At 37.9% G+C, this 27,381-nt stretch overlaps 1 protein-coding gene across 2 annotated transcripts in view; it reads right to left on the bottom strand.

Annotated features, from left to right (window-relative positions):
• Positions 1–1,136: 1,136 nt before the first annotated feature.
• The window catches only part of LOC117664501 (goannatyrotoxin-Vere1-like), a 59,071-nt gene continuing 32,826 nt past the window's right edge, over positions 1,137–27,381 (bottom strand). The window contains exons 1-4 of one of the 2 annotated variants that reach the window (XM_034415433.3): positions 6,798–11,586; positions 6,034–6,221; positions 3,063–3,137; positions 1,137–1,264 (exon numbers count right to left, since the gene is read on the bottom strand). In XM_034415433.3, the coding sequence (XP_034271324.1) occupies positions 1,240–1,264; positions 3,063–3,137; positions 6,034–6,221 (288 nt within the window). In that variant the 5' untranslated portion in view covers positions 6,798–11,586 and the 3' untranslated portion in view covers positions 1,137–1,239. Of the gene's footprint in view, positions 1,265–3,062; positions 3,138–6,033; positions 6,222–6,797; positions 11,587–27,381 lie in introns of those variants that run through there. The other variant, XM_087892030.1, reaches the window with a different exon arrangement.

Below are 27,381 nucleotides of genomic sequence, written 5' to 3'. Positions count from 1 at the left end.
TAACAGAATAAGAGGGAAATTCTATTTTAATCACAAAACAATTAAAAATGCAGGCACCAGCAATGAAGAGATCCTACTTACAGTCTCCTGGATTTATAATTTATAAATTAACATATAGGAAGTCCTCAACTTACTACTAATCATTTAACGATAGTATAACAGCCTCAGAAAAAGTTATTTATGACATGTCCTCGCACTTACGGACATTGCACCATCATCCTGCAGTCACATGCTCACAATTAGGGCAGTTGGCAACTAGTTTATATGCACAATGGGTTGCAAATTTCTGCTGTCACATAATCATAATTTGCAACCTTCCCTGCTAGTTTCTAATAAAAAAATGTCAATTGAGGAAGCTGGATTTGCTTAATAATCAAGTGATTCACTTAATGGCTGTGGTTTTTAAAAAATCATACAATCGGGTCCAGTCATGTGATGAGTACCCTAATTTACAAAGGAAATTCTGGTCTCTATTGTGGTCATAAGTCAAGGACTTCTTTAAGACTGCTGTTGGATGGTACCAAAATAAGAGGAAAATCCTGCTAAGGAGGTGTAATGTATGAACGTATGAACTGAGGCAAGTTGAATACAATGCTGTGGAGAATGGTAGGGAAAAAAATGGGGAAACTTTGTGCTGTGTTTGATTTGTTGCAAGGACTCCAAATGTGCCAGCTGAAATGATGAAAAGAAAGAAGCAACACTTGGCAAAATTCTTCTCCAATACATTTGCTTTTTTATTGTTGATGCAGAAAATTCTTTGAATATGCATACATTTATATATATATATATATATATATATATATATATATATATATATATATATATATATATATATATATATATATATATACACATACACACTACACACACACACAAACATTCATACAGGCACACACATCTATTGTATAAAATAAAGAGTGGACATAGTGTGATCTTTCATGGGTGAGTCAATGCAGACATTATTTCAAACAAAGCCTAGGCCACTTGACACCATACCTGTCCCCAGCCCAATAGATTTCTTGCAGCGTCCCCTTATGCTTGCACGAAGCATTTTCGTTTTTTTTTTAAATTAGGGGGCAGAAGGAATCCCCAAAGGAATGATTTCCCAAGATTCAACATTTGATAGAAACCAGAAATGGGGAAAGAACAGGCTTTTAAAACATGTTAAATGACACAACAGGAGTGGAATATTTAAAAAGAGGCAGCTGATCTTCCATTCACTGAAAAGTGAGTAAGTCTTCACCACATATAGGAATCATCAAACCTATGAAAAAGAAAGACAAAACTAAAGTAAACCTTTTCTTTAAACCTTACTTCAAAGGAAGACTAACTCTACATTACACTATTCAATTAATGGTTTGCTAGTGATATAATTATAAATTGATTCTTGACCTTGGTGGTGGGATTCTAAATCTGAATAAAATTGATGCATGCAGATGAAACAAATGGGTATAAATCAGTGGTGGGTTGTTACCACTGATTTACCACAGTTCGCCCTGGATCAGGCAAACTGGTAGCAGTGGCAGCAGAAGGCTCCGCCCCAGATGCAGAAGTGTCACATGCGCTAACCGGTAGCGACGGGTTTTGAAACCCGCTTCTGGTACAAATGCCATTTAGTTTGCATGGATCAAAAGCAGCATTATCCAATTTATTTATTTATTTGTGTCAGAAGCATCACAATTAAAATAAGGCAACATAAAATTGCCTTATGTTGTATAATACAACATAAAATATAAAATACATGATTAAAATATGTACGAATTAAACAGATCTTGCCCAGAAACTAGCAACAGTAATTGTGTTATCCAATGCAATGCTAACATAGAAATCATAAATTGTGATCCCCACAACATTAAAAGAGGACCAGATTGAGAAAGGCTGCAGTACAGAATAACTTTCTTCTTCCACTTAAGAGCGGCTGATGAAGGAAATGCATAACATTTTGACATATCTACTGGTGGTTGGTAGCATATATATATATATATATATATATATATATATATATATATATATATATATATATATATATATAAGCATAAACCTATAAATTCTTGGATTTCATGATTTAACCACAGTGGCACAGTGGTAAGAGTGCAGTACTGCAGGCTACTTCTGCTGACTGCTGGCTGACTGCAATTTGGCAGTTCAAATCTCACCAGGCTCAAGGTTGACTCAGCCTTTCATCCTTGCGAGGTGGGTAAAATGAGGACCAAAATTGTTGGGGACAATATGCTGACTTTGTAAAGGATTTAGAGATTTATTTATTTATTTATTTATTTTATTTATTTTATTTCTATACCGCCCTTCTCCCGAAGGACTCAGGGCCGTGTACAGCCTAATTAAAAACACAAAGACAGACAATATTTAAAAGTAATTAAAATTATTAAATAATAGGCCCAATTTATAAAACCCCAAATTTAAAATCCCATTTAAAACCAAATTAAAATCTTTATATTGATAGCCCAGCCTGGCGGAACAACATGGTTTTGAGGGCACAGCGAAATACCCGGTATTTCGAAATACAGAGATGGCTGTAAAGCACTGCAAAGCACTGCAAAGTGGTATATATGTCTAAGTGTTATTGCTATTTAAGCCGTGTTTGAGAAATGAGATTCAATTTCTATTCAGATTTCATATATTTGAAACTGTAGTGGTGTTTCTTTTGAAACTCGTTGAAAGCCTGCAACTCCACAAAATTTGTAAGATAATTTCTAGATAATCCATTTTTCCAGGAATTCTGGGGTTATTTGCAGCCTAGAAAGTGAATGGTGGCTTGATGGATTTGCAACTGCCGAAACTAGGTATTGTTTTGTTTTTGTATGCAACCAGAGAGATACACAGCCTATGAAATAGGTGGTGATAGTAGAAACTTAGTATATTTTCATCTTGTGGGAGATTTAGGAGACTTTTATTATACTACTAGGAGTTGCACAAGTTCATAAAGGACAGTGATTAATTGTCCATCTTTGCTATTTTTTCTCACTATTCCAAAATCAACAGAAGTAAAGATAATCACATATTATTTTTAATAAGTAGAAATGGGAAACATTACTTAGACTCACCTTGATCTGGCATTGCTATTGTCTCCAAAAACAAGCTCTGACATCAAGGTCTCTGGGATAGATCTCTTGCCATACCTGATTGTAAAAAGTAAACACTAAGTTAAAGCTCCCCAATTGTTTTCTTGCAGAGAAAAAGCCTCCCAAATGTTATTAATTTTTTCCTTGTTCCCGATCTCTGCAATTACAAAAAATAAAATAAAATCCTACCCGCTAGGACTGATTATCTGGAATAGGCTTTGAAAATATAACATGGTATTACTTTTTAATTATTTAACTGTGTTTTGATTGTCTTCCTTTTATTTTATTTCTATATATCATGTTCTGTTATCTCCCTAATCATCTGGATGGATGAAAAGGCAGGATATAAATAAAACAAATCATGAACAAAATGGATAAATAACTAAATAAATTTTAGTTACTGATCATCTGCAAATTGTTAATAGCCAGGGAAGCTACCATTGATTTCTGCACAACCACGCTTAAGGCAAGAAATTTTAAGCCTCAATCAGGCCTTAGCTCTATATTTTCTCATTTAGCAGATTAAATTCTATTTTGGATTTGGAGAAAGTGAAATAAAGCTTGATTCCTTACAATTCTCCCTATGTAATTTCTTGGCAACAATATACCAGTACTTGAGCGCTGTCTCCTTCTTTTTTTAAAAACTTTCCAATTTAGCTTATAGCTATAGAATTCCCTTGAAGTATCATCCAGACTTAAACCCTGCTTCCAATTCCAGAAAAGGTTTCCCCAGTATTGCCACTTGTTGAGATTTGGGATGTACAGCTGATTGCAAAATCTGAGTGCTCAGATTATTCAGATAAGTCTTCCATTTATAACTCTTTGTTCAGTGATCATTCAAAGTTACAAAAGCACTGAAAAAAGTAATTTACAACTAGTGCTCATACATAATTGTTACAGCATCACCATGGTCACATGGTCCCAATTAGATGCTTGGCAACCAGTATTTATTTACAATGATTGTAGTGTCCAAGGATCATGTGATCACCACAGGGGTGGGTTTCACTTACTTTTGCTACCAGTTCGCTCGCGCGCGCACACCACTTCTGCACATGCGCAGAAGCTTCTGCACATGCGCAGATCATATTTGATAACATCCGGGTAGGTGGGCAGAGCCTCCCGCCGCCCCTGCTACCGGTTCACCCAAACCAGGGCGAACCGGTAGCAACCCACCACTGGATCACTATTTGCAACTTTCCTAGCTGGCTTCCGACAAGCAATGAGAGAAGCCAAATTTGCTTAATATGATGCATTTAACATGATTCATTTAACAACTACAGTGATTCACTTAACTAACAAAAAAGATCATAAGATTGGGTGCAATTTTATGCAATAACATCTGCCTTGCTTAGCAATTGAAATTCTGATCCCAATTGTGATTGTAAATCAAGAACTATCTGTAGAAGGTTCATCTACTAAGTCTAAGCAAAAATCAGAGGACATATATTTAAGAACTTTTTTCTATTTCTCCAATCTTTTTAATTATCATTCAGGATAATGGGTCCAGAATTTCATAGGAAGTTGATGAAATATTCCCAGTTAATAGGTAGCTAGCAAAAAGCAGTTGTTCAGCTGTACTGAAGATGTCTCCTTCATTTATGTATGGAATAAATGGTATAATTGGCTCAAGACTAGAAATAAAGAATAATAATTATAAGGATGTGCTCCTTTGCTGGAAGATGTCAAGAAAAGATTGGACAAGCATTTGCCTGGGATGTTATAAGGATCCCTGCTTTGGGCAGAGCGTTGGATTAGAAGACCTAAAGTTACAGCCCTATGATTCAATAGTTTCATAACTAAACTGACTATATTTTTCCAACTTATTCTAAGATCCAAGAATATTTATACAGAAGAAAATCTATAAGTTGACTTCTGGTTGCTAACAAGAAAAACTTCTTTGATTGGCTTCTACAGGAAGAAATTCACTGTTCTTCCATGGCTCAGCAAACAAAGAACAGTTTCTCAACTTTATGACTAGACTATGGACACTGAAGAGCTCAAAAGTATCATAGTAGTAAACACCAACAACTGAGAGAGACAAGTGCTCACTGATGGTCTCCTGGATCTGGTTTCCAATTAAGTTTCTAAGTAATAAGAGCTAATAAGATGGTGTAGGCTTTCATGACTTGTTTCTGTTGGGCAGTGTTGGGCTTCAGGATTTAGTGACCATTCATTAGACTAGACTACAATCAATAAATCTTGAAGCCCAACATTGTCCAGCTAATGAGCTGTTCCAAACAACCAACACTAATAGGAAAAAAAGCTAATTAGGCATTTTAGAGCCTAGTTCCTCATTCCCTCCTAAAAGACTGCAAAGCACAGCAATCCCTGGAGATTAAGAGCATCATTATGTATGCACATATTTGCACCAGGAAGGAGCCACTAAAGTAATTGTAAAATGCATGCACCACACTGATGTACAAGCTTATTAAGTAACTGAGAAACATAAAATTTATCAGGGTGGAATCTATAAATTCTACCAGGATAGAATTTTGAATTATGTTACTTTTTGAAGTACTTGACTGAAGATAGATGCAATATGAAAAGAATCCATAGCTTCTAGATAGATATAATATAAAAAGCTGATGCATTGAATAATCATGATTTAAGATGCTGCATATTCAAGTAAACCTTATAGTTTCTCAATCAACAGTCTTGTATTCCCCCTTTATATGGATTCACCTATTTGCTATTGCAAATTTTTCACTTAGGAAAAACGTTAACAAAATGTGCTTGGAGATGGAAGCTTGAGTTAAATGAGGCTGCATTAATTGCTCCTATTTTTTGGATCCTCACCACAAATTCTTATCCATTGTACATTAATTCTTATCATTTGTACATTAAGAAGAAATGAAATAGATCAAGGTAGAATTCACAAGTGGACAAATGGCATAAAATATCACCTATGAAAGATGCCCACAACTACAAAAACTACATTCATGCTTTTGCACACCTTTGCCTTGTCACCAAGTTAATGTAATGCCGAAGGTCAGCAAGGTATTTTGCCATTTCTTCCGGCGAAGCGTTTTCTCCAGGACTCTCAGGCTTGGGTGGATAGGCATCCACAAATGTTCCCAGACAGAACATGATGCACAGAGCCATGGCAATCACAAGAGGCCAAGACTTCAGAGAGGCAACCATCTAGAAGGAAACAAATAATACTGACAAGTCCATAAAAATCTAGGAAATAATCCATGCTAACCTAGATGCACCACTGCAAGAAGACTGATATTCTCAAGTTCAGCATGATGTCTACCTTTATATTAACTGCCGAACCCATAATAAGCTTTGTCAAAGATATTGCTGGAGAAACTTACAATTAGTATATTGTACTCTCTCTCTCTGTGTCCATGTGTGTGTGTGTGTATGATGTATGTATATGTATAAAATCATTTGATATTGCATATATTTATCATTTGTATGTTAACAATTGCCTAAGTGCACCATCTCACCCTACTGAACATCTGGTTCACTGATATATTTAGCCTAGTTTGTCAAACTCTGCTTAAGAGTTTGGTCCTGTGGAGCATTTGGCAATAATGCTTTTCTAAAATCAGTCTAATCCTGACTGCACTGGAACACAAACCTCTGCTTGGAAGAAAGCACACATATAAAACTAAGGTGGGATGTGAGGCAGCAATAATCTTATCCATCTATTCCATAAAATGCACAACTTTTTCATCACTGAATTTCCTCCACCCTCTCCCAGCTACTCACTGTGAAAAGGAGGTACAAAGGCAAAGCTAGATATGAAGAGATGCTGAAGCTCTGCGATCTTCAAGTTGAATCTTCCAATTGCCTCTGTTAACAGCTCTCACAATCAGGGTTTATATGCTTGGTAAGTGAGTAAATGAAGGAGGGGGAAGGCTCCTCCCCCTCCCTCATTTTCTCTCTCCCCCACGTTCATTCAATCATTCACCCATAATTTGTTGATCGATGCAATTCAGTATCAGCTACCTTGATTATCTTTCCAAGGAAACTATCTATGCATGCCAAGGGAGGGAGGAATTCATTAGAAAACTAGATGAACCCAAAGGGAATTAAGAGTGTCTCTTAAGAGTGTCTAAAAGTGTCTCTAAGCCAGTGTCAAAGAATACAACTTTTAATGGCCATCAGTAGGATGGCAATGATGGAGAAATCTACCCCCTAAGAGGTATAATGCAGAGTGAAGACACATTCTTTTAAAAGCATAAGAAATCTCCCATAGGAATAAACAAGTTCATATCTAAGACAAACTACAGTGCAAAAGAGGCTTTATCAACACAGTAGACCCAGTCCTTTTGCTTATGACTTCAGAAGTCCTTTTGAACTTCTTCTCCAAAATTATTATTGTTTGGTAGGAATGGTTGAAAGCGGAACCTGCCTATAATTCTTTTAGGATTTAATATTTCAAAATTACAGAAAAAAATATGGGCAAGTTCCCCCCCCCCCCCGAATTCACTGTACAAAATGATCTCAGGATCAATTAAGACTGCTTGAATATTGATTGAAAGCATCTTTAATGAACTATCAAGTTTTATTTGATTAAAAAAAGGAGTCCCTGTGGATTTTATTCTGCTAGTCATTGCTGACTATAGGGGACGGTGCTTATGTCCATTTCAAGGCCATTGATCCAGCCCTGTCCAAAGGCATTTCCATGGTCATGTGGCCAGCATGATTTCACAGAGTGCTGTTACATTGCCACCGAAGTGGTACCTATTTATTTACTTTTGAACTGCTTGGTTGGCAGGAATTGGGGTGAGGATGGGAGCTCACCCCATCGGGTGGCACGGGTTTCTAACCTCAGCTGCCAGATTTTCAGCTAACAAGCCCAGCATCTTTATCAACTGAGCCAGCATGCAGCCCATTTGAACTTAGATATAAATCATAATTTAGCCAATATTTATTATTTATTCAACTGGTATTTCCTATTTTCCAAAGGAATTCAAGATAGTTTGTAGAACACTCTTTCTTTCATTCTCCCCGACAATAAATCAGTTATAAAGTACAGTCAACCAATGATCATCTACATCTGAAAACACAATTATACCTAAATTTGCCCTACTCTAATTCAATGCTTTAACCACTTCACCGACTTGCTTTGGCCAGAAAACCAGCCAGAATTCTTGAATTTTGTATTAATTGAATCTTTCAAACCATTTTCAAGAGTTGCTCCGTATATTATAACGAATGTTGAAATTGCTACAGCTACACCACAGTTTATAACATCAGACAAAACTATTAGAACATACTCCAAGCAAACAAATTCAAGAATTGGGTTTATTTATTTATTTATTTATAGCGGCAGTGGTGCAGTGGTTAGAGTGCAGTACTGCAGCCTATTTCTGCTGATCACTGGCTGCCAGCAGTTTGGCAGTTCAGATCTCACCAGCTCAAAGCTGACTCAGCCTTCCATCCTTCTGAGTGGATAAAATTGAGGACCCAGATTGTTGGGGGCAATAGGCTGACTCTGTAAACCGCTTAGAGAAGGCTGTAAAGCATTGTGAAGCGGTGTATAAGTCTAAGTGCTAAGTGCTATTTATTTATTTAGAAAATGTATATGGTCGTTCACTTACTCTAAGTGACTCTGGGTCGCTTACAAGAAATAAAAACTCAATATCAACCAATAAAACAAAACCCTCATCCAAAACTCCAAATTTCATAGTGACAGAAATCTTTGATGAAGTAATGAATACCTTTTTTTTCTAAATGTCTCTGGAGATTTCAATCATTCAGGTCATGGATGTCCCAAAGGTGCTTTTCCAAAAGGCTATTGGTTTGTTTTTGTTTTTTTCTTTTTCTTGAAAACTTTTTGTGAAACATTTTCAAGGAAAAATAAAATCAAGAAAGTCCAGTTGCCTTTTGGGAAAGCACCTTTGGAACAACTGTTTTCTAAGATTTACAGAAAGAGAAGGATAGAGGAAATCCTCCTTAACACATAGTCCACAAATACAAGATCAGGCTTCATAAAGATCAAGAAACATGACTCCTGGGACTGTAAATATGCTGCTTAACCGGTATAGAATTTTCAAGTCTGATCAATTTACACCTTCAGATTTTCAGAATACCATGAGATCCTACTCAGAAATAATGTCCACTACTGCCACTTCCATTGTCTTGGTGGAAAAAAAATTGTGGTCTCCAATTGGTTTTGAATCACAACTCCCAGCAACTCCAGTCAACATGGCCTATGCCCTATGCTGAGGGCATCATGAAAACATGGCCGCTTTGTACTTCACTTTTATCAAGAGAAGCCAATATGTAAGCATCGATGGAAGTCTATTTATCACTTTTCTAAAGTACATTTTATCCAACAGAGGTTATTATGATATGTTGTTGAAGGACATGTTGGGTTCAGATAATAGCTGGCATTGCAATATATGAAATAGAAAATTTTCAGTGGGAGTTTTCAGTGAGTCTCCCCAGTGGGGAGATAAGTTGGATAATTTAAATATTATGCTTGTTTTAAGTTTTACATTTTCTTTTTTTGTGTGTGTTTCTTATAAAAAATAGGGGAAACCAGCTGCCAATTTTTGCAATTATTAATCAGGCTTCAGTCATTTCAGCAGAACTGAAACCATGTACTGTTGATCGCTCACCAGAAAATCCAAGAATTGTTATTAAGCAATATTTTTGGTCCTCATCTCTTAACAGATCACTGGACTCCCTCTTTTGAGCAACTTGGCTTGTCTCCATTAATTTATTTATTTGCAATTGTCAGATTTTTTAAAAAATCTTTTTTTATTATTTGACTTCCCTCATTCTTATGACTGGACGGAGCCTCATCATCAGCCATAAAAAGAGTTTCAGGGGCCACAGATGAACCCAAAGTCTTAGATCATTACTTTTATGCTCCAAATAAATAGGTGTCTGGATTTTATGAGGGACTACTTAGCATTCCTCTGAGAAATTGAGGGTATTCAAATTTCTGGAACAGAAAAGAAGAACATAATGTACTCATGTTGTTCAGGTAGTCCTTGATTTACAGCCACAATTGAACCCAAAATTTCTGTTCCTAATTGAGACAATTGTTACATGAGTTTTGCCCCATTTTACTATCTTTCTTGCCACAGTTGTTAAGTATATAAAACCACTGCAGACCCTTTTTAAATGAATTTGGCTTCCCACTGATTTTGTTGTCAGTTTATAAAAGGGGATCACATGACCTGGGACAATAAATTTGTGTCAGTTGCCAAGTGCCTGAATTTTGATTACATGACCATGGGGATGTTGCAATGGTCATGTGAAAAACGGTGATTTTTTTCAATGCTATTGTAACTTCGAATGGTCAGTAAATGAACAGTTGTAAGTTGAGGACTAGCTGTACGCCTTTTCTTGGTGATTCTACATACTCTGAATGCATTAACAAACATCCACCCGTCCTCCTCCCACTCTTGTTAATTAGAAGGACAAATGATTTGTTAATTAATCATTGCTTTGCTGTCCAATCTCCCATTAAGAGTTGATTGCATCACAAAGATTTTTTTCCAACCTAATCAATAGTCATCCAAACTCCCACTTTATAGACAGATTAGTTGCCCTTGTGGTTTCAATTCATTAAAACAGTAACTCAAGTGGAAAATATTTCAACTTTTAAGCATTGCCAAGTCATGGGATAAACTATGTATCATACAATCCTGTAGTTTGTCTTCCATACATTCCAAATTTAGCATTATTGACTATTTGATCCTCTACTTTACCTTTGAATCTTATATTCTAACTGTTTTTTGAATAGTCACACAGTGGCTGATAACAATAGATAATTGCTTATTTTACACTAAAATTAACAGTGAGTGAGCTCTCATAACATGCTGGGCCTTCATCCCTGTAATTTTAGAGTTCTCAGCTGAAATTCTGAAATCTGAGGTTTCAGTTGAGAATGCTAAAGTCACAAGGACAAGCTCTCCAAAATTTTACCACTTATGAAGTGATCTTGCCTTTTTTTTTTTAAGTTTTGGTTTGTGTGTGTTCATGTAATTCAGAAATAATTTAGGAATCCATATATCTAGGGAGGTTTTGGAAGATGGATTTATGGAATAATCTGAGATTTTCAAACACAGTCCTCCCTTTACATTTAAGCTATGGTTATCTATATTGTGAGTCATATTATAGGGTGATTGGATCTTTTCTAACATATATTTAACCATAATAACAAGCTACCATTTTGCATTTCGATGCTGAAATGTTTACAGTAGAGCAAATGAAAGCAACAGACGAGGAACATTAGCGAAAAATTCCTTTTATAGCAGGAATTGGTCATTTGGTCAAAAGGTTCTATGCACTTGAAGTAAAAACTTCCCTGAGCCAATTTGATCGATTGTGACTGATTATATAGCTATCCATTTCAGTTTCTGGACAACACAGTAGACGGAATTTACCACTGCCTTCTTCTGGGACAGTTTTCATTTTCCCAATCTTGCCTATAACACTTAACTTAATTCTTATTTCTTGAATCCATATACAAGCAGTGCGCTTGCATGAATGCACATTTTCTTGGGATGCAGCTCACAATTCAACAAATGCTCCAAGATATACCGTATATATGCAAATTACCTGCAAAATGCAAATAAGAAAAGCATGAACATTTGCTTCCACATTTTTTTGCAGAAAGTATGCATTCAGAGAGACCAGCATACAAAATACACATATTAAAATAAATTTATATACAATCCAGATGCTATGTCTATGAGGACTCTTTTAATGATACAGGTGAGAAAAAAAATCTTAGTTAAAAAAACTGGAAATCTCTACCAGAATTTTTTAAAAAATATTCTATACAAAGTGAAGATTAAAACCCTGTTAATTCTGCAGGTTTTTGCAAAAACCCAACCTGGACTTGGCCTCATTTATAACAAGATAAAAATAATGTCCTAACGATTGTAGAGGCATCGTAAAAAGAAAGACACGTTTAAAGTTGCCAACCCTGAAAGATAGGGAAACTCAGAACAAACTCATCACAATTTAAGCAAAATTACTAATTAGCAAATATTAATAATTATATTATGAAACATTATTTAACTATTTATAAATAAATGAATAATGAAAATATATGCTTGATGTCCTCCCTGAAAGTCAGAGAAAGTAAGGACTAAGTAAAACACAAAAGGAAGATGATACATAATTTTAAAGTGTATATTTTCTGATTTTGCCAAAGTAAGTGGACCTCTATAAAAAGACAACTGTCATAAAACTATTTCCTGGAAGATTTGCACCCATTTCTGGATAGGGAGGATCTACTCTCAATCACTCTTACCTTACTCTTCTCCCAAATAGACTACTATAATGCGGTTTAGATGGGACTACCCTTGAAGAATATCTGGAAGCTTCAGCTGGCTCAAATGCAGTGGTGTGTTCTCCAAAATCTGCACATGTTACCACTCTGCCATTTGAGCGGCATTGGTGGCCAGTTTGCTTCTGGATCCAATTCAAGATTTTTGTTATCACCTTTAAAGCCCTACATTGCATAGGACTGAGATATTTGAGGAACGCCTTTCTACCTATTCCATCAGGTGTAGCAGGATATGCATATCGTGTTGGCCTACTGGAAGGTGCTTAAAACAGATTTTCAGTGAGCTTGGGACTCTCATGATCCTAGATGGCTGTATGGCAATTAATGGAAGGGACTCTCTATGCTTCACTGCTATTTTGTTTTTATCTTGTTTCTATTTTAACCCAGACTGGTTGTTTCAATGTTTTTATATACTTTGATTATTACTAAGGTATGTTGCCCAGAATAACTATGTAAAATGGGCAGCTATGCAAATGTGAATGAATGAGTGAAATTAAAAGTCCAAATAGATTTACAATACAATAGTGAATGCCTTGCATAGCCTGACTCTGAATTGAATTAAACTTAAATTGGGCCGAAACAATTTGGTAAAAATATTCCAATATGTGGATCAGTTGGAGACCTGGCTGTGCATCCCCATCTGAAGATTTCATATTCTCTTCCTGAGAAGATCAGATAGAGTGAACCTGTTTACACAGCAAAACCATCTGCTTCCTCCTGTTAATGCTTGATAGTGTCCCATGAACTCTCATGTTGGAGAATTACAGGTGCAAGGCCAAGACTTCATTGTACAACTAGCTCATGCCCTCGGCCAGAGCAGCAGAACTAGGTTTGGGTTCAGTGCTGCAGCCAATCACCACTAGGGATTTATATTCTGGGGCTCCCAAAATTCTACTGAAGAGTTATGTAATGAAAATTTGGATTTGTTCCACTTCTTAATATTATAGGGTGGTCAAAAGAGACTGACTAAGGCCAGCTTAATTCAAAAGGCAGAATTGAGGCTTAACATTCATTCTGTCCCTCTCCATGAATGACTATGTTATGGTCAATCTGAAATTATTAGGAATATTATGGAAAATGCAACCAATTATGTTATAGGAATTTAATCCTGACACCATCAAAATATCAGTAACCACTATGAAGTTAGACCAACTCAAGAATGGCTATAGTTGATGCATAGCCATGAAGCTATATATCTAACAACTGTTGCTATCAGGAACAGTGCAGATGACACTAAGCAATTATTTTGATTATTTTGGAGAAACTAGTATAAACCCTTCCAGAACAAACTGAACCCTAATCTTATTCTATTGGCCAATTTTACTGCAAAAGAGGATATGTAACCACCTTATAAACAAGAGTTACAGCTCACCCAATCTAACATCTTTTTTAATGGCTGAAATATGTCGCCCAGATTGTTTTCCAACTGCAATTGTTCTGATCAACACCTCTTTTTATTTCTGCAGGCTAAACGGTTCCAGTCTCTTCAGGCTGTCACAGCAGATTTGCTATTAAGAATTTTCCGAGTTCACTTAGTTATCTCTGCTACAGAGTGGCCCATGTGTGTCAAATTTCTCAAAAGGAAGGACCAGTGTAATAGTAAACAACAAACCGTGTTGTCCTCGTACTGTCTCCACTATGATTTTAACGAGATAACCTTTAGTATTGATCTTCCTTTTATGAAGTTCCCAAGAGTTTTTTCAGAAGGCTGCTGTGGTTCAAGCTGTACTAATAGCAGTACTAATTGACTCGAAACCAGCCTTGTAAGTATGAGTCACGATCAAGAGATATGATAAGGACCCATCTGATAATTCATTTATAAATATCCCTTACTGCTTCAACCATCCATAAAGATTCTTAGTGGCCTCTCACAAAAATAAATAAAATGCCGTACTTATAGATACAGCTGAACGTCCTTCCATCTGGTCTATTGTTTTTTGCAAAAGAAGTAAAATGGGAGGCTGTTAATCATCTCAGTTTTCAATACTATCCCAAAACCTGGTTTAATGGGTGGAGCTGAGTTAAATTACAAAAAAAGAAAAGAAAGAAAAACACCTGACTGAGGCGGGTACAGCTGAAAACACTCGGGCTACCTTTCTAAAAACAGCCATCAAGTCAATGAAAGTCTATGCAATGAGAAATAATATCATCCGTAGTTACAGGAGGGGGGAAATTATGCACCCTCAAAAGAGTTTCAGTAAACAAGAACCTTAATGAAATTCAAATAGATATATTTTGACAAGTGCAAAATATATTTTTGAAGTTCCAATTTCAGAATGAATATGGCCCCTGGAAAAGCTCTTGTAGAAGTTCAAATAATTATTTGGAAGGTCCCTCTCTTTTCAATCTCAGCAACTCTTTGATCTGGACTTCAACGCTCCACCGATATCTCCCCTTCACTATTCAATGCTCTGGTGCCAGTGCCACAGAATAAAGAATGGCTGTTGTGCACTGATTAGAAAGGCAAGCCACTCTTCTTGCCATTTATTGTGTTAAATCAGAGAACTCTCTAGGTCAGAGATGTAAACAATGCAACCTCTCAAGGTTGGAGTGAAGCCAAGAATGGTGTGTCTCATTTCTCCTAACTATTTCCCTCTTTCTGTAATTCTGTGCCATCTTGCTTCCCTATTCTTTTAATCTCTTTTATATGCCTGTGTCTAGGCATCATTTTCATCCCAATCCTTTCTTTTTGCTGTCTTTATTTCCCAGTATCTTCTTGTAATCCAGGGGTGTCAAACTCAAGGCCCAGGGGCCAGATCCAGTTGCAGGGTTTTTAGATCTGGCCTGCGGGGCCGATCTGGAACCAGCGAAGTATCAGCTCGTGGTGCCTCTGCCAGCAAAAATGGAGTTCGGGAGGGTTGCCCGCAGTCCTCCCAAGCTGTCGAGTGTCAAACAACCCCTCGGCACAATTCCCGAGTATGAAATATGGGAATATGAAATACCTGAACATGAGCATCTGTGCAGATCCAGAATGAGATGGAACAGACCCAGAAGAACACACATGGTGGAGGGGGTGTTATAGCGTATAGGATGGCACGGTGATATTAGGTGATGGACGGTATAAGGGAAAAGGGGGGGAATAAATCCATCAACGTCAAACAGATCCCAGTGACAGGAGAAGATAGTAAAAATCTGGAAGTAAGGGCAACCTGTAGGTAGCCAGAATGGGATAAGCAGTGCGGTTACTTTAAATTTGTAATAGAGCAAAGGAGGGGCGCTTGAAGGGCGTTCTATAAAGCCGGAGGTCCGGGAGAAACAGCCGTCTCCGACTTTGCTTCTCACCAAAGAGCTTCAGCGCTTATTGTTTGACCATCATGTAAGCTATGATTAAACTGGATAGATTCCTCTTCTGAGCATGAGTGTGTGTGTTTATCCGGTGCAGCACAGGTGGTTCCAAGTGGGGCTGACACAAGCTCCATTTTCATCGGCAGAGGATTGTAGGAGGCCATTGCAGCTGAAAGCAGAACTTGGGACCCTGTTTTTGTTGGCAGAGCGCTCGGGCCGCCACAGCCCCCCCAACATGAGTGCTATCGAGTTGGCCACACCTACCCTGGCCAATCCCACCCCGGCCCCCCCAGATCAAACACAACCCGGATGCAACCCTCAATGAAGTTGAGTTTGACACCCCTGTTGTAATCAATCCAGGAAGTTCAGCCCAGGAGCCAGGCTTCTCCTTCTTTCCTGCTGTTGTTAGATAATTATTTCCCAGGCATGATTTGCTTGCCCTTGTTTTAATTGTTCTCATTTTTAATTATTGTGATCTATCCAGAAACATTCATGGGTGGGTAATCATAGGATGGATGGATGGATGGATGGATGGATGGATGGATGGATGGATTGCAAGAGACCCTGATATAAGACATACTGACTTTTCAGAGAAAATATGTACTACAATGCTAAATAAACAAATCTGTGCATGTATGTTTATTTGAGTTGTGCATATATATTTCTAGGTATAAACATGGACAAGATTAGCAGACCATAGAAAGCAAGTCACAAAAGGAGGAGATTTATCCTTTTCTCCCCAGCTCTCTAGACTTGTAACATCCAATCAACCGCACAAAAGGCCTGTTGAGTGGCAGTATGGGCACCCCTTTGACTTTTTCCAGGCATTGTGTAGAAAGGAAAAGAGGAGAAATAGCATTTATTTTCTTTCCAACGGTTTCGTGTGGCTGGAAGTTTTCCAGACTGGAAAAATTAGCAATGGAAAAGATCTGGTCCTCCATACAATTGTGTTTTTATTTATTCTGATAGCAGGGTCCCCTGTTCTGTCTGTCTCCTTTCCGATTCATTTGGATTAATCTAAGTGGGTGATGACTAAAGATTCTAGCTGCAATTTGCTCATCTTTATTTATGGATTTTTCCCTTAAGAAACAGAAAGTGTACAAGGGAGATGGCTGAGTGGGGAGGATCATGTAAGTAATATGTACATACTGTACATATGGTTAAAATGATTGAGGAAGCAAAGGCTGACATTAACCCATAACTCAAAGTGCATTATTCTCAGATTACTTTGCTGCACATGCTTATCCCCACTCAACATTCGCAAACTAATTATTTGTTGCTCTTTTAAGAATTCAAAATCAATTGCTGTGTGCATGTCATGGTAGCTCCAACTCTTGTGTAAACTCCAGTTTCTGATCAATCCAGCCAGAACAAAAAGAGAACTTCTTCTAATGAATTTGGCCATAGATCCCAAGATCACTCTGGAATCTCTAGCCAGCAGATTCCCCACCCCCCACACATTCCCCTCATGCATTTTATCAAGAATTCATACCCTCTTTTTCCGCTTTGTAATAAGTAAATATTAAACTAATGGAAAGTTTGAATTGAAGCAAAAAAAGACTCCAGACATCAGGTAGTTGGGAAAAACATGAACCAAAAGGAGATACAGAGCTGAAAATAGAAGAAAAAACTAGCCCAAATAGGGTTTTTATTCTTCAAGGCAAGTTGAGTGGATGTCCAGAAGCTGAATCTATAGTAAGAACAAAGGAGCTTCTACTGGGCTGGCTCTAAGCAATAGTGGAGAACTTAGAATGCCCCAGATAGGGATAAAGGAGAACTACCATACAGGGGCTTCAAAACTCACATAACTTAGTGTTAATTTTCCTCATCCTTTTGCTGCTATTGGGTGATCATCCAGAGCTTTGAAAGGATTACTTGTAGCTATAACTACAGGTAGTCCTTACTTAATGACCGGTCATTTAACAATGGCTGTGTACATATTCTTGGTCATACTATTGCATTTTGAGAGCTTAGCAACTGGGTCACCCTTACAGATGTTTGCAGAATTATGTAGTCACATGACTGTGATTTACAATTTTTTTGCCAATTTCCAGCCTTTTCAGCCTATTTATGACCAAAACCAGCCCCTAGGAATACATAGATTCACTTAACAACTGCAATGTTCAATTGTGGCATTTGCTTAACAACTATTATTTAAAAAGTTATAAAATGTGGTGCCTCGATCTATAATGATTATGACTTTTGTCAGAAATTCCAGGCTCCATTATGGTCATAAGTCAAGGACTACCTATACATGACAGTTCCCAGCATTTTTTAAATAAGTACATTGAATTGCAAGAGATGCTGGAAGTTTATAGCTGGAAGCAATATATGGAACTCTAGATTTTTCCTACCCCTGATGTAAGACTTGAGCCAAAGGATTCAATCCTTGATAAACTATGTAAAAAACTTTTATATGTATAAAAAACCCTCCAGAATGCAAGTAATTATATTGTAAATGCTTTATTCTTCCTATGAAGTTTCTATTCAAGAACATTTTCTCTCTCCAGTAGCCAAGATGTTCAGCTGTAAAATCTGAACATCAGGTAAAAAAGCAGGGGGCCTATTTACTTACTCAGGTGTCAGTAATAGCAGGCATTTAACTGAAGGCAAACAACTAATAACAATACAGTTTGTTCTCCAAAAGCTGGAATACAAGCCAAGTTTTGTAGGATAATAGAAATGATCAAAGTATTGCTTGGCTCCCTTTCTAACCAACTTCCTGTTCTCTCTCACCCAGTTTTGCATTTCTCCCTCCCCCAAATTTACTAATCAAAGATGAAAACTCAGTTCAGTTGACCAGATCTTTTATGATTTGATTTCACGCGGGAAGCTTGGAAGCCAGGTCAGGTTAGCATAACCAGCCTCTAAATAGGAATTGGGAAAAGGGTCAGGATATTCTCCAGATTTAATAGCACTATGGAAAGGGTGGTTGAACTGTAATTTGTCTACTGCAAAATCCCCCCCTTTTATATAACTGGGAATGGTATAATATTTAAATGCCTATCTGCTATCCTCCTTTGGCATCTAATCATATTGAACACTATTTCCTAGTGAGCAATGGATGCTTTGGATGTGTTCAAGGACACATTGTTCTCAATGTCTTCTCTGTTTTTGAAGACACACTCCAGGGCTTACTGCTCATAATGGCAAGGCAATCTTGTATATTTCCATGTATATTGTTCTATATCTCCAAATATGCACAAAAGGCAAGAGTGGTTACTAAGTGAAGGGAGTTGGTTTTTCTACAGTTTTCATACTTCTGTGTGTGTGTGTGTGTGTGTGTGCCTTTGAGTCATTGTTCACTTCTGGCAATTGCCTGGACTAGCCCCTGCAGTTTTCTTGACAAGCTTTCAGAAGTGGTCAAGTGATATTCCATTTCCTGCTTCCCAGGGCTGTGAGCAGAGGTGGGTTTCAGCAGGTTCTGACCAGTTCTGGAGAACCGGTAGTGGAAATTTTGAGTAGTTCGGAGAACCGGTAGTAAACATTCTGACTGGCCCCACCCCCATCTATTCTCTGCCTCCCAAGTCCCAGCTGATCGGAAGGAAATGGGGATTTTGCAGTAACCTTCCCCTGGATTGGGGAGGGAATGGAGATTTTACAGTATCTTTTCCCTGCCATGCCCACTAAGCCATGGCCACCAAGCCATGCCATGCTCACCAGGCCACATCCACAGAACTGGTAGTAAAAAAATTTGAAACCCACCACTGGCTGTGAGAGAGTGGCCGTTCCAAGGTCACCCAGGTGGCTTCATGACTAAGGTTAGACAAGAGCTCACGATCCAAGTTTCTAGCCTGGTGCCTTAACCACTGCACCAACTTGGATGCCAGTCTTCCTAAATACTTATAATACAAGTTTATATACTGTGACTTGACACCCAAAACTTGCTTCGGGTAGCATTTCTTGCTCTGACACCTTATAGTTGTAGGTAGAGAGAGTTCATGCAAGTTTTCTACTGGGAGCCATCATAATTTACTATTTTCATTTTTAAAAAGTTCAATATGATGGTTGCAACCATGTGATGAAAGCCCCACCCTTTTAATGTGTGTTGCAAGGTGCATTAGAAGGGGTAGGAGATTCAATTGCATAGATGGGACTGCCATCTTGACTCTCTATCCCCCCTGTGAAACTCCTGGCTATTGGACTGCTCATCCTCTTTCTAGGAAACATTGATTGATGAATTTGTGTTGGTTGTTTCTTCATTTTTCCTGTGGCCCACTAAACCAGGGAATCGTTGGTTGGTTGGTTGGTTGGTTGGTTGGTTTGTATGAAAAGGAAAGAAATATACTGTATGGAACATACCAACTGTAATCTTGGTTCTGGCTTTCATGTGAAGACTCTTCTTACAGTGCATACTGGAGTCTTGACCCCCTTTCTCAAAGTGCTTCCAAGCCTTCTTCACTTTAACTCTACCCTATCCCAGCTTGCTCCGCCTAGCTTGCTTGTTTCAAGCTTCTCCCTTGTATATAGCATACAATCCTTTATAGAAAGGATTGATATAGATATAGAATCCTTTCACCATTCCAAAGAAAGCTCCCACTGCGAACCGGTAGTAAAGGTAAGTGGAACCCATCCCTGTCTGGGATGCTTCAACTATCATAAATACATGCATGTTGTCAAGTGCCCAAATTTTTAATCACATTACCGTGGGGATCCTACAATGGTTATAAGTGCAAAAAAAAAACTAGTTTTAAGTCACTTTTTCAGTTCTGTTGTAACTTTGAATAGTCACTAAAAAAATGGGTGTTATTTCAAGAATTATCTGTATGTGTCCTTTTTTATAAATCCCTGAAAGTCATTTTAATGAATGGGGTCATCATTTTATTTTTTATTGGTTCGATTTGTATGCCGCCCTTCTCCGGAGACTCAGGGCGGCTTACAATGCGTTAAGCAATAGCCTTCATACTTTTGTATATACCTGCTTAGTAGGGCTTTCAGCCCCCCTAAGCGGTGTTTTTTTATATACAAAGTCAGCTTATTGCCCCCACAATCCAGGTCCTCATTTTACCTACCTCGAAAGGATGAAAGGCTGAGTCAACCTTGAGTTGCAGTGGATGCAAATATGTTGAACAAGTACCGTATAAATTCCACCCAATTTTCTCTGAGTCAGTTCAGAGATGTCTATTACTACAGCAAAACTATTTTGCAAATAACTCTCTTCCTAAGTGATCAGAGACAACATTAAAATCTTCCACATATGGTTTCCCTTTTCAGGCCTTAAATATTTCAAGTTGGCTAGTTCAGTTGGCTTAGATAACCTAGCAGACAGTTTCTTAGATTTACCGGTATGTCTTAGATCCGATCATTTCTAAAGGACAACAAAAACTTCCTATCCTGTCCTTATTATAGGTGGGATCACTTTTAGAAAACTAAAATTTTGGTTATATATTTTTGTGCAAACACTACCCATCACTCACTATTCCCTTCTACAGTAATGGCATTATCTGAAAAGCATATGGCAAAGTTTTTAGGCCAAAGAACTAGATGGGTTTATTTGTCTCCTTGCTTTCAGCCAAGGGCTGTGCGCTAGCATCAGGGCATTATTATTTGCATGTAAAGATGTAAAGACAGGATGATCTCTTGTAGGGCCTGGCCAGGGGAAATTTTAAAGTGAGGGTTTCTTGTATTCTCTGAGCTTGGAGTTTCTTGCAGACATCTTGTTACCCATATTAGGTAACATCATCAGTGCTAGTAAGGAGTGGGATTAACTCTCAATTTGAATTCTAGTAGCTTATCACACAATTTCATCAAAATTTATCACTTAACCTAATACAGCACAATCAACACAAGCTGTAAAAAAAAAAGGATAACACTCCCATACATCAAAACATCTCAGAAATATGGAATGAGCGTAGCGCACAAACCAGCTAAAGCTCTCTAAGACATCCTAAGATAACCAAACCACCCAGTAGCCCCAGAAGAAAAGAAACAAGAGTCATCTACAACATACAGTGTAGATGCCGCAATAACCATTATGAAGGAGAAAACAGGCAGAAGACTAGTAGAATGCATCCATGAACACCAATGAGCAGGCATGAGACATCATGAAAACTCATTAATTTCACAACATAAGGACAGACTTATAACCATAATTTCAACTGGAAAATCATGACTATCTTAGACCAAGCCAAGTCCAAAAATGCTAGAGAATTTTTGGAAGCCTGGCACTCTGATAAATTGTCCGTCAATAGACACATAGATATAAACAACACCTACATGCTGTGCAAAAGAGACAATCAACAAGCCAAAGAGGGAACAAAAAGATCAAAACATCTCCCCGCCAACAATCAACACCCAGATGAGCATAGATTAACAGCAAGGTTAACATCAGACCAATAACTGAGAATAAACATCACCCCAGTCAAGGGACTGACAAACAAGCCAACAGTAAATAGCCCAACCAAAGAACCCCAAGACCACTCCCATCAACACTTGGCAGGGGAAGCCACTAGAATATAAATTGAGAGCAAACCCTTCTAGCACTGATGAGGCTACCTAGTTTGGGTAATGAGATATCTGCAAGAGTATCTGCAACAACCAAACTCAGAGAGCACTAAAGACTCCTCATTTCAATCTTTTCTTCTTTATCGGAAATTTTTAAAATATTACAGTTAGAAAGCACTATAAAAATGGGAGGGAAGTTCAAATATCAAATTGAATAATATAGTGCTTCTTTCAGAAATGAGTATCTTGTAGATTACATACCCAGTGCATATAGGCTACCCATATTTTCCGGCGTATAAGACGACTTTTTAACACATGAAAATCTTCTCAAAAGTCGGGGGTCATTTTATATGCCGGGTGTCGTTCTCCTGTAACCAGGCAGACCAGCCCGAAAGGCTCTGATGAGCCTTAAATGGCTCTGGCAATCCAAGCTCTGACGATCCCAGCTGCATTGCCTGCTAATCAGGCAACACAGCTGGGATCGCCAGAGCCATTTTCTTTTACATGGCTCTGGCGATCCAAGCTCTGATGATCCCAGCTGAGTTGCCTGCTAATCAAGCAGGCAGGGAGTTGTGGACTTCAACTCCCAGAATTCCTCAGCCAGCAAAACAAAGCTGGCTGAGGAATTCTGGGAGTTGAAGTCTACAAGTCTTAAAGTTGCCAAGGTTGGAGACCCCTGTTCTATTGGGTAAGTTTTTTCCCCTTTGGGAGCTTTAAAAAAAATAGTTAATTGGGGTTTTTTTTAGTTGTTCTTTTTTAGACCTAGCCATTTAAAGTTTAGGAAGTTTTAAATTTAGTTTTCATATAAAAATAAAAATAAAATAAAATAAAATAATATTTGTGCAGCTTTCTGAGATTTAGTGTGTTTCTGTAGTGTTTCACTCTAACTGCACAAACACACAAAATCTGACAAAGCTGTATGTGGAATTTTGTGTGTGTAAAGTGTGAAAGTTGTTTTTTTGGGCTTTTTGTGGCTGTGTGAGGTTCCTGCTTGTTGCAGGGGCCATTTTGGGTCTAGCACAGCTGCTTTTACATTGTGGGTGAGCCAGTTGATGTTTTTTAATTTTTATTTGGTGCGTTGGAAGAGGGGTAGTCTTATACGGCAAGTATAGCCCAAACCCTATATTTTAACAGGAAAAGTCAGGGGTCGTCTTATACGCCCAGTCATTTTATACGCCGGAAAATACGGTACTTTCTTTCTTTCTTTCTTTCTTTTTTTTTTTTATAAATACTTTATTGAGTTTTTCCAATACGGTACTTTCTAATGAACTAAAGTTGGGTTTTTGAAACTCGGCAATCTTAAGATGTATGGATTTTGAGAAACTTTGAATACTCAGTTGCCAAGTCATCCAAGATGAAGGAATAAAATCCAATTAGGGTTTGTCACTCTTTAGGGGGGGAAATTGTCTTTACATTGGTTCCTAATGTAAAGACAATTCCCTCTATGTCTCTAGATTCAGTCTTGTGAAATTTGCCATAAACTGGACAGATAACTGTAGTCGACCTAGCCTGGTCAACTAAGTTCTAAAGAAACAATTCCTTGGGTAAGAATTGTGTAGAACGTTAGAATGTTATGCAACAGCTTTATTTAGTTTGTAAATAAAGCTTTTGGAACTGGTGTGACAGGAATAGTGGAGTCAACATTATATGTGTATTTATCCACAATCTAAAATTCAGATGAAAGAATAGAACATAGGCATGCAACACAAGAAAAGGGAAATAAAAGTTTACTTGTTGCCACAAAATCAATGCTATTTTCTAATTTCTTCTAGAAATCATTAAGTAGTAATTCAAACAGAAGTTTTCAATCAATAAAGACAGGGGAAAATGGTTTTGAACTAATTAATTGCCACAGACTGCTCTGGGATTGATGGTGAGGTAATGAGTGCAATAACAAGAGAAAGCAAAAACAGCTTGTGATCCTTTGTTGATCTGAGCAGCAATTCAGCCAGGGATGAGGCCCACAGTGGGAAGCTATGGTGCTTGCAAGGGGAGAATAACTAAAGCCAAGATGATGATCAAACTATGCAATTCAAGCCGCAGTCCCTTTTTTAAGTGCAACATACCCCCCCCACCTCCCCAAGAAGTAGGATTGTATGATCGTGGATGCTATCTTGATTTTTTGACACCCACACCCAAATAAACAACTAAGCCCAGGAATATAATCTTTAGTTTGTCTGTAGTGTGGCTGGACATAGAAGCACTGCCATTTTCATTCCCTCATGAAACAATGCTGTACATTAGGGCTCTACAACTGCTCAATTACCTGATTCATAAGCAGGTGGAGGAAAAACCACCTGGGTTTTTCCATGGGATATCCATGGAGGATTTAAAAAGTCAAGATGGATGCCATAATCATAACTTTGAAGCCCCACATGGGAGGCATGTTAAAAAGGAGCTGGGGCACCAATTATGGAGTAGAGCCGCCATCTTGACATTTTAACTATCCTCTTGTGGATGCCCTTAGAACAGATAAATACTGGATTTCTCACCTTTATCTGTGATTAAAATAAAATGTAGTTGAATAATTACTATTCTGCCATGTAATTAATAATTTATTATTTCTGTCATATAAGCTATTATAATTTGATTAGTAACAACCATTATCCACACTTCTTTCATGACATACAACACAGAGACAGAATTAATTTGTCTCAGATGCTATTTATTTAATCAGAAATCAGTTCTCCATCTTAAACAGATGCATTTAAATTCAGAAAAGGCTGATCCAGGAAATACTGATTAAAGCAAAATATCAGTCAAGAAGAAAATAAAAATGATTACTACAAATTAATGATAAGTTGTTGGTTTGAGAGGCAGGCAATGGATTTCCAAATACCTTATCCAACAGGTAAATATGGAATCTCAAAAGTGACTCCACTGTTTAGGTAGCACAAAAAGTGATTATAGGTAGATGGTAGGTAGGGTTGAACCTGCTCCAACATGGAGAGATGCTTATAACTTATACAGTATTATACATAAAAGATTGGGCATAAAGAGTTTATTTCCTCAGTGAGGCTGAGGAAGATGGGGGGTGATCTTTTGCCATGGACTTAACCTGTCAGCTTCTAAGTGCTCAGTATTTCAAAGGTTCTGATATGTAAACTAATGTTTTAGGGCTGCAGTTGATAAGACACAGTACTTAACGAAGAAGAGAGCCTGTTTTTAGTCCAAGCCTACCACCATCATGAGAACATTGGCCGCCATTCATACAGGAAAGGGCAATCCTATCCAAACTCCCCCAACCTGCAAAACAGATTTGTATGTTTGCCTGAATGCTCATAAAAGTTTTCCAACTTTTATGTGGAAATTACTAGGAACTTATTATCCTGTCATTTAAAGTAGATTTCAACTATACCGTTCGAATGAGATGACAATATGTAGGTTTTCTTTCTTTTTTATTCCTATGTTCTTGTGATTGGGAAAAATAAAGGGAGAGGGGAACCAGGATATTCTATGGATTTGGTTATCTCTAGAACAAAATTTACTGTTCTCTTCTTGCTGGAGAGAAAGTTTGTTTAGGCCTGAGAGGGGCATCAATTCTCAAACAACACAAGGTACCAGGAGATATTTTAGAAAAATTTGCTTTCAATTATCAGCAGGTATGGTGAGTCAAACATTCAGGAGAAAGCAAACCAGTGTTAAAAGAAAATACAAAAATCAGGCCATGCAGAAAAGAGCAATTGCTTTCTTTGACATTCGGAGACCAATTAGTTATCAGTGTAATTGTTGTAAAAAAAGACTATGGTCTGTTTGCCCTGGGACCTCCTCCACTGATTGATTGAAGGGCAAACATGTGTTTAAACAAGATAAAATTGAGTGGAGCAAGTCAATTAAGAAACACTCCCTGCCACCACCCAATTTTCTATGTACACAATTGTACCAGCCTTGCCAGTGGTTTTCCATGAATGCATTAGACAAGAAGCAGAGGAAATAGACACCTGGTATCCACTGAATCATGTCCATCCTTACTCAAATTGCAGGCAATGATCAACAAATTGCAGGCTCAACCCTTTTATTAGCTAGCAGATTAGAAGAGAGAAGCAATGAAGCATTTTCCAGCTTCAATCTGAGCTGGTTATATTTTCAGGCAATTGGGAAATGTAAAAGACCCTGTCTAATGGACCCCCTCCCTCAAAAGGCAGGTCAGAGCCCCAAATGAGTACAATAGAGAAAAACTATCAGGAGAGCAAAAAGCAATGGGTTCAAGAAAGAAATCAAGTTGAGCTACTTCATGCTCTTATTCCCCAGTGAAAATCAGTCTTTCGTAAAATTGTATCCAATATGGTGTACTCCAGGTAGGTAGAGAACTATATTTCCATTCTGGACATGAACTCTAGGAGTTTAACCTTTACAAAAGGCTATACTATAGATAGCTTTGTCTGAACCTTCTTTTAAAAAAAACAAAAACAAATAGGAAATGACATTTCCATCTTTTCCAATGGACAGGGATCCTGGGATACAGCAGAGGATGCAAAGTATAGGTACAAGTAAGAAAAAAAAAGTGATCACTACCCTGTTTCCCCTAAAATAAGACATCCCCTGATAATAAGCCCAATTGGGCTTTTGAGTGCATGAGCTCAAATTAGCCCCCCCCCCAAAAAAATAAGCCCTTCCCGAAAATATTTAAACGCATGCACAGCCGGTCCCCGCCGTTTCCTCTGGTTAGGGTTAGGGAGACAGAGCTGGAAATCAGGTAAGACGGCAAGAGGAGCCCCATCTCGCTCCACACACCCCAAAGTAATAAGACATCCCCAAAAATAAGGCCAAGCACTTATTTTGGGGTTCAAAAAAATATAAGACAGGGTCTTATTTTGGGGGAAACACAGTAGCTGTGATACTGCACCTGCAACTAATGATTAAATTCTGAGAAAATGGTTGGAGAAATTTTCTGGAAAGCAAAAGGGGTGGGGATTTGCAGTTCCATTTGCTTAAAGCTTTAGTCTTAAATCTACCCTTTGTCTGTGGTCATCCCTGACTAATGATATCCGGTCATGCTTTTGATCCAGCATCATACCAGGCAATGGGGAAATTTCAGTAGCAGCCCCTAGTGAAGATAGTAAGCATGTTGGACGTGGCTAGTTTGCTTTCTAATATATTAGTGTTTTAGGATCCAAGAGAAGCAAGTGATGTAAGGTGCTGCATGGCATTATTGTACAGATGTCACAGATTTCTCACTTGAATTTTGATGCAATTAAGGCATACGGCGTGCTTTGCATCTAACACTTGTTTTCAAAATTCAAAATATGCCCTCAATTGCCAATCCAACCTTGCAACACTTGAAATTACCATTTATTAGGGAAA

Source organism: Pantherophis guttatus, chromosome 4 (genome assembly GCF_059756535.1).
Source record: "Pantherophis guttatus breed Tessera chromosome 4, ASM5975653v1, whole genome shotgun sequence".
Lineage (NCBI taxonomy): Eukaryota > Metazoa > Chordata > Lepidosauria > Squamata > Colubridae > Pantherophis > Pantherophis guttatus.
The sequence above is the reverse complement of the archived record's forward strand: the minus strand, read 5'-3'. Positions and strand labels throughout refer to the sequence as shown.